Here is an 8,906-nt window from a genome sequence, read left to right on the forward strand (position 1 = left end):
TTGTGTCCTACTATATCTCTCATGGTGCGATCAAGTGCTTCAAATGTGTATCTATGGTCCATTGGTGCTTCATCCCAAATAATCAATGATGTATGTTGGAGGAGTTCTGCTAACTGGGTGTTGCGTTTGATGTTACATGTTGAGTTTTCTATTAGGTCTATCGGTATATCAAATTGACTGTGAGCTGTCCTTCCTCCTGGGAGAAGCAATGCCGCAATACCTTATATGTCATTCCAAATATGTTAGTTATAATTTTATTTTTTTTAAAAAAATACTTGTGGTTTTAAAACTTAGTTTAATTGTATGTATAGAGGAGATGTAATCTGATTTCAAAATAATTAAACTAAAAGTGTGTTACCTTATAATGCTACATTCAGAACTATTTTTCTATCTGCCCGAAGCTTTGTTGTGATGGTGCAGTATAAATATGTCTTTCCAGTCCCTCCATGGCCGTATAAAAAAAATATCTCCCCTGTGTCCTGTTCAACTGTTTGCACCACTTTGCCATAAACATCTAACTGCTCTTTATTCAAGTTCTTTATTCTTTTGGACCAATCTTCCTTCAGTTGTTTGATGTCGTAAAGTCTTTCTTCTACAATAAGCTTGTTTTCCATAGTTTCTGCTTCTGTAAAATCAGGTTGTGGTAGGTCTTTGAAATCTGCCAAGCACTTTCCGAATTTCACCAGAATCCTATCAATTTCAAGTAGTGTGTATGTCTTTATCTGATCCTCTGTAAGTATGAGTTTTGGATGTTTGAACAACCTTCTCTTTTTTCGCTGTATGTCTTCTGAGAGAGCGTTGAAGCTGCATTCACATAGTGTTAATATATCAGTTACTTCGCAGAACAATAGTAGGGTGACAAAAAGTTCCCTCAATTGCGCTGGCATTGCCCACTGATTTGCTTCTTGTATAGCATCATGCCACTCTTTGTCGTTGTTGAGTAGGCCTAGTACGTAGCAAGCTTCTTTGTATGTAGGACACACTTGTCCATCAATCTTTCTAATTTCCGCAAAGGTTTCAAGTCCCTTAACAATGTTGAGTAGTAGGCGAAGGCAGTACCTCTCCCCTGCAGTAGGATGAACATATGTAATTCTGTTGATGCATTTACGTTCCTGCCTCCTTGCCCACGACTTTTTCTTTTTTTTATTCCCAAGCTCATCGATTTGTTCAGTGGTTGTCCACACATATTCTGTGGGACTAGTTTTCATCCATTCTGACAGCATTGTCTCATTAATGTCTTCTTTATTTATCACAAAGTTCAAACTATCGCTGTCTCTCATCACTACTGCTTGTTCTCCTTCTAGGTGTACAGGCAGGCGCATTACCGCTGGAGTTCTTTCTTGAATTTCGAAGTCGAAGATTCTCCATGCAGCTTCACATGCTGAGATGTATCCCAATCAAGGTATGTTTTTATCTCATCTTGTTCGTCGTCGGTTATGATCATGGTTGTCCTATCTGGTCCTTTACACACATACTTGAAAAGGTACTTGATTGCTCTTGCAGTGTTGCACCATTCTACATTGATATGTGCATTAAACATCATTAATAGTCCTGCATTGTAGGGAACTATTGACCGATTGTTCATGAGATGATCACCTTTTTTTATAAACCTGTTTTCATTAATTTGTATTTGTATAAGCATCAGTCATGTATGTTGGTATATAAGCATGTATAAATCTTATTGCTTTAAATTAAAATTAAAACCAATTATGATGAAAATGGTTATTCTGTCCCTAAAAAGCAAAACTAATCATGTGTAGTTACCTCCCGTTGTCCCTCCTTCTATATATGGGCTGACCATTACTGTCGATAGTAGTATCTTGATTAAATGATTTTGGGAAATTTTTGCTGCATTTCTTATCTACCATGCATGCACAATTTGGATTTGCATTACTGCAAGGGCCATGAACCATGTAACGTGATACAATCTCAAACAAATTTGGATTTATTTCTTTGTCCGGGATTTCTGCTTGAATGATGTTATCTATGTACTGTGGCGTTATTTGTGCTCTGTCTTGCTGTAGCCATAGAAGTATATGGGCATGTGGCAAACCACTCTTTTGGAACTCAATTGTGCAGACATATGTTTTGATAAAATTACAGTTATAAATATTTTTACAAAAAAAATTTGCTGCCAAACTAATGCAATGTAGTTATAAAATAATCAACAACAGACACTTCATTAGTTGCTTTTTTTTATCATTAATTCCGTACCTACCACATCAGGTCCAAAGTAGTGGTCTTCCTTTAGACACTTCATTAGTTGCTTTAACTTGAGCTTAAAAACTCCTGCCATGATATCGGGCCGATCTTCCACTTTTTGTCCTTCTATGTGATTCATCATGTCTTCTCCTTCAGGCCATTTTGGGTTTGCAGTGAATGTTATAAACAAATGTGGGCTGCCATACCATCTACAAATTGCCATTACATCTTGGTAGTTTTGGTACATATATCTTGGGCCTCCCGTGAAAGATGCGGGCAGGATTATTCTTTTCCCCCCTCCGGCCCCGGTTGTATCTCCATTCACCATTGCATCTCTGAGATTATTGTAAATTTCACACCTAAGTTGTGGCCGGTGGTGTCGGATATATGACAACCTTTCTTCTTCGATTGCACATTGGCAGTCAACTATAAATTGTGAGAATAGTCGGCCTCCACGAATTAGAGTTTGGGCTTCTATTTTTCGAGTTTGCAGCCTATATGCATAATACTCTCTCATTGTTACACACTTTCTTTTGCCTTTTCCGGATTCTTTTTATTGTTGTAAAATATCCCAAGATGGTAGCTATCTTCACCATATGGGAAAAGTAGAGGGTATTGTAGAGCCATGAAACTTGGATGCAGTTCACTGATTCTTTGTAATCCTTCAGATTTGTGCTCAATTATAATATCCCTTCCGCAAGTGTTGTGCCAATATCTCCGACTATTAGAGCGGCTATCTCAGATGATGTTGGTGCATTGTATACCTTATTCTTGTTGTTCCTTGTTTCTAATAGCTTGATGATCCAATTTTCTCCTGTCATTTGTTTTATTCTTTCTTGAGCCAGAGGGTTCACTTTGTCTAGCATGTTTTTCAATTTGGTAAGTAAATTTGAATCTAATTCCGGCCTATTATCATTTTTGCAGACGGCATTTGTTCTCATATTGATTTCTGGAGCAGCTCCATCGTATATATATAGTTGAGCAAATGATGGTTGTTTGTCATCAACAGGGAGTAGCAATCCAATGCGGTGATAGTTCTGCCCACTAACTCTGAAAACATATGGGCTTGGAGTTGAGTTTATTGAAGCATCAATTTTATCCCCCATCGAAGTGAAGGAAAAACATGAGTTGTAAGGACGAATAAGCTGCCTAAACATTGCAGTGCTTCTATCTCCCCTGTAATCTAGTAAGTTTGCTAAGAGCTTTGGAGGTTCTTTTAATTTTGGAAATTGTATTTTCCCTTCTCGACAACACATGTTAAAGGTTGTGCAATTCTTGCTGCTCCCTTTCTTTACCCTCTCTTCATACCACATTAGTGCTTTACAATCTGGACATTCATACTCAGGTGGTCCTAAACACACATATTTCTTGTTCTCATTTGTAGTTCCTGCATGTTAAAATCAATCAAATATCTTGCAAATTAAATTAGACTTTTAGCAGATTGGTAGTATAATGGGACATGAATTAATTGTGGAAATAACGTGTTATCCTATGGTGATTGAGTTTGTCATTTTGTCAATTGATTTGTAATGTTAGATGTATTTCCTTATATTAATTGGGTTCTTTTTGAAGTTATTCATTTGGCTGCTTTAATACACTTATGGGTCATCTATCTCATTTGGACTCTTTTTGGTGTAGGGTATGTCTGCTGGTTTGCTTAAATCAATCAAATGTATTGCAAATTAAATTAGACTATAAGTTTTGCTAGTCTGCAAAATTAAATAAATATCATGCATAGTCTAATTTCTTAGAAGGTTTTATAAATTATTGATATACACAATAAGTTTAATCAGCAGTCTAAGGTGCCACTAAACCCTTATAGTGAACATGAATTCAGGTAGGGATGTTCTGGAAATCTATTTATAATCAAGTGAGAGTATTTGCTTCTTATTTAGTAGCATATTAATTATGTTATTGCATTTAATGTAAAATTCTATATATTTGATTGAATCGTTGCATTGGTTCAATGTGTATGGTTAGAAATTAGGTAGATTTCAGATGACATACCTTGATGTTGTTTCCAACCGTCTTCGTTGTCTTTTTCATTGATTATCATCCGTCTCCTTTTTCTTCTTTCTCTTTGCAAATCTTTTTTGTCAATTTCTGGATCATTCCTGTTAGTTTCTTGGTTCATTGCGGAGGTCCTGTAATGAAATTGCAAGTTTGTTGATGTTGTTTACAATCGTCTTTGTTGTTTTTTTTCATTGATTATCATCCGTCTCCATTTTCTTCTTTCTCTTTGCAAAACTATTTTGTTGATTTCTGAGTTCATTGTGAGTTTTTTTGTAAAAAAGTTGCAAGTTTTGTATTTTGTATATCAAAGTTTTGCTTATTCATAAATATAAAGAGGTAAAAATTCCAAATTAGCTTATTAGCTATATGAACTCATATACGCAAGTGGAAATATCAGTCTAATCTCATGTTGTAGAATTTATGATAAAAAAATTAAAAGGGTGAAGACTAAATTTGTAAATTTCTCAAGTATATCTTATATTCAATTAGATTATGATATAAAAAATGTAAACAAGTATCATGTTGTAGAATTTATCATAATAAAATTTAAAGGATGAAGACTAACTATTGTAAATTTCTCAACTTTATCTTATCTTTATTATTATTTTTTTTTTTATGGAAAACTTTATCTTATCTTATAAACTTTTTTTCTCGTCAAAAAAAAAAATATAAACTCTTGTTATAGTTACTATTATTATTTTTTTTTAATATTGTATTATAATTTATGATCTTTGTTCTGACAAACTATTGAATTATGACTAAACTTTCGGCTAAAAGTTGAGCATCATTTAATAAGGATATGCATTGATTCCGATTCCATGGCATTTTTGGTAAACTTGATGTAGTGTTAAAAAATCATACTTATTCCCTTATTAGTGTCAAGAAAATTATGTAGTGTTAAAAAAAATCATACTTATTTTTAATCATATTGTAATTCGGAAGTGTGTTGCCATATTGTAATTCCAACAATTTTTACCTATTTTTTACTTTTAAACTAAATAATTAATGTGTATCAATCAATGTGGGCATGATTTATCATCTTTGCTTATTCTTTATATGTATTTGTTTGTTATTATTATACCAAGGGTGTTATACTTGTATTAAAAGCAATTATTAGGGTGTGTAATAAAATTAAAATTGATATATCAATTCAAAAATAAAGGTAAACAAAACTATTAAGTAAATGATTTTATGTTAATAATAAAACATATACGAAGTATAAAATAAAAACTATCTTCTAGAATCTCGAAAGTTGTTACATGATTAAATAAATTAAAAAGCTAACATAAGTATTATTTGTTCCTATCATCTAAATTTCTATTTCTTGAACATGGAGTTTTATTATGTTTCGAGAGAATCCTTGTCTCCTTGATTCATAACACTAAAACTGCATCATACACAAAGTATACAAATTAAAGTGTTAATATTAGTATTCTATTAAATAATTTATAAGATAAAATTAGAATTAGTAAGAAATATCTAAATGAATTATATATATTCTAAAACATAGATACCTTTATCTTCTTTGATGTAATTTGGTCGGATGAATCATGATCCTTTTTCGTTGAATCGATATTATCAAAAGGGCATTTTGAGGTTTCTTCAATTACTGTAATTTCATCATTTGAAGCATCTTCATTACCTTTTATGACATCTTTATTCTACATCAAAATTATTTATGTAAAGTTTTGAGAAATTAAAATTTAAAATTCATGACTTCTAAATAAACATTAAATACTTGTAACAATTATTTAGTACCTCAATGACACTTTTGTCAAGAATTCTCATCATCGTAAAAGTTTGTCGATTTGATGTACGATTATAAGCGGTGATTTTAACTTTGAACACTAACTCTCTTCGAATGATATTTGCAATCATCTTTGGAATTTGTGTATCATCATCTTCATTGTCATTATCATCATCTCTATGATCTTTGATCTGTCAATATTGATTGAAATAAGTGATAAAAGCATTTATAGAACAATTTTATCTTTAAACTATTGTTAAAAAAAACAATAATGAAAACCTTTTCATAAGTATGAGCCTCAAAAAGAGTACTTGCATCTTGTCTGATTAGTTCTTAGCGTCTTCATCAAAAACTACAAATATTGTTGACCCACTGTGATCGATAACACTAAGCACTAAACGATATCTGATTGGAAAAAAAATAATGTATGAAAAAATTAGGTAGTATATGATTTATTATTTATTTAATCTATTATCATAATATGGATAAAGAAGAAATTTGAAACAAACCTTGGGATGGGCCTGTTAATTTGTTTCTCACAAGCAAAGCACCAAAAATCAGTTTTTCTTCGAGTGATGCGTTTTTGACATGCTGGGCATGCAATATAATACCAACTATTTTCACTCATAATTTCGTCCACTTTAGCCATGCAATAGAAGATCAAATCCTATATGATTTAAAAATTAAATTAGGTTTGAATTTAAGATTTATCATATATTTCATATTAAATATAATAAAATGATGAATTTTATTTTTAAGGAATAATAAAGTGATGTATTAAAATACCTTTTCTAAAGTTTTTTGTACATGATTCATAAGCGTTAAAATATCAACTTTTTTAGAGTTGATTTCTTCGAGTCCAATCTTAATACTCTGAATTTCAAGTTTTCCAATGGTAGCATTATCTAACTTCTCACTGCATTATAATGATCATATATAAGAGGTATATTTATTTAGAAAGAATATTATAAAAAATAAAATTATTGAAATAACATACCTCCATAAAGATTTCAATTCATCAACCTCGGAAATTTGAAGCTCAATATAAATTTTGGTTGATGCAGAAGTATTTAGATTAATTTTTCCTGTAAACAAAATGACAATGGCAAATTATGTTATTCCTTGTAAATATTTAAAAAATAATTTATTATAATAACTAATATATGATACTTACCATTAAAATATTTGACCATTGTTGAAGTAACAACTATACCAAAAGGCTTAGTAGAATCGGCAAGTAGATCTTTTTGTCTTGAATATTCAGGAAATACATTATCCCAAATCTTTTATTGGATTCGTTGTCCACTAACCATGATATAAAATTAAATATGAAATTAATCAAATATAAATCTTAGTAAATTGTAATTGATAATAATAATAATAATTTATACAAATATATTAAAATAATAATTACCATTTATCTTCTATTTCAATTGAATCTCCAATTTCGTTAACAACCATGCCAACCACATCTTGTAGGACAAAGTGATGTACGAAACAAAAATAAATAATTAAAAAAATTAGTTAAGCAAAAGATAACACTATAGAAATTTTTTAAAAATAAAAATAGAAAATCTGTAAAATATATACCTGGGAGTGTAGCATTACTACGGAACTTATCTAAATGTTGCAATTGAACAAAATCAAATCTATGCAACGGAATTTTATTATTATCTGCAACGCCCTTGATAGTTGTATTTTGAAAAAATTGTATCATTATCTTGTTATCGCTCACAACACGATATTCATTCTTGTTAGATACAACAGAAAAAATATCGAATTGTGTAAACTTTGCCTTCAACCAGTTTAGAACGAAATTGTTGGACAAATTTTCCTTTGATTAAAGCATGGACATAATCAACCTACATATGCAAAAAATATTGTAAGTTAAAATAATATGGTAAGTTACACAATAAATTTTCAAAAAAAGAATTATATATTATTATTAAAAAAAAATTAAAGGCATACCTCTTCGTCAATTAAAACCATGTCCAAACTAATCAAACTATTATGTTTCCGAAAGTTCAATATATCAAAAAGCCTTGATACGCGTACTTTAATTTTCCAATCATTTTTGGAAGAATTAAGTTCTCGAATCAACGAAGTAGACCTAAGAAAACAATGCAAATGGAAAAAATTACGGAGTAGTTAAAAAATAATATTACTTGTGAATACAGCCATCTTGCACTGTATTGGTAATAAGAATGGTTTGAGAACACATTTTTACAATTATTTTAACTTCTTATTTCTCAATCAAATAACATAGTTGACCCCAAAAGAAAAACACATAGGATGATAGGAATAGAGAAAGCACGCCTCTCTATTTAAACATCACTTTACAATGCATCTCTATTTTGATCTAGAAGTAATTGAATAGGCATCGGTACAACATTAATCAAACATTAGGTTGTGATCTATAGACTTAATTTACCATCAATTAGCATATAGGCAAGCTGAAAAACATTGATAAATAGCAACAGTTACAACATACAATAAAATAGTAATCTTGGATGACAATAACAATGGTGATAACAACAGAAGACTTAAAAAAGTGTAGTGATGCTTTTTTCATCCCACGACCTTACTTCCCCATGCAACCTCATCATATTCATTGTTAATTCATAAAAAAATTTGAGTTTAAGGAATTAGACGTACATTTTCATAAACCACAATATAAAGTCGTAAATTGCTTTGTATGAAGTATTGCATGATTCTTTGGTGGGGCGTGGATTTAGTTAATGCCTATTAATTATAATAATAACAAATCATAAGCTAATTAAAACAATAAATATCTTTTTCCTAACTTAAATTTTATCATTATTAAAATTATAATCATTATTATCTTTTTCCTAATTATTTTTTTTTTCCTTAGAAATAATAATCATATGCATGTAGGTGAAAAGGATAAATTTTTTAAGTTTTTTTTTTTTTATTTTGAGTACAT

The 8,906-nt window shown here is 30.6% G+C and overlaps 1 protein-coding gene across 1 annotated transcript; it reads right to left on the reverse strand.

Moving 5' to 3' along the window:
• Positions 1-359: 359 nt before the first annotated feature.
• LOC145600598 (uncharacterized) lies at positions 360-1,322 on the reverse strand. Its single transcript, XM_081656486.1, has one exon. It carries the CDS (start codon positions 1,320-1,322, stop codon positions 360-362), a length of 963 nt encoding a protein of 320 aa, XP_081512612.1.
• Between the last annotated feature and the right edge of the window lie 7,584 nt (positions 1,323-8,906).

Source organism: Chenopodium album, chromosome 21 (assembly GCF_948465745.1).
Source record: "Chenopodium album chromosome 21, dcCheAlbu1.1, whole genome shotgun sequence".
NCBI lineage: Eukaryota > Viridiplantae > Streptophyta > Magnoliopsida > Caryophyllales > Amaranthaceae > Chenopodium > Chenopodium album.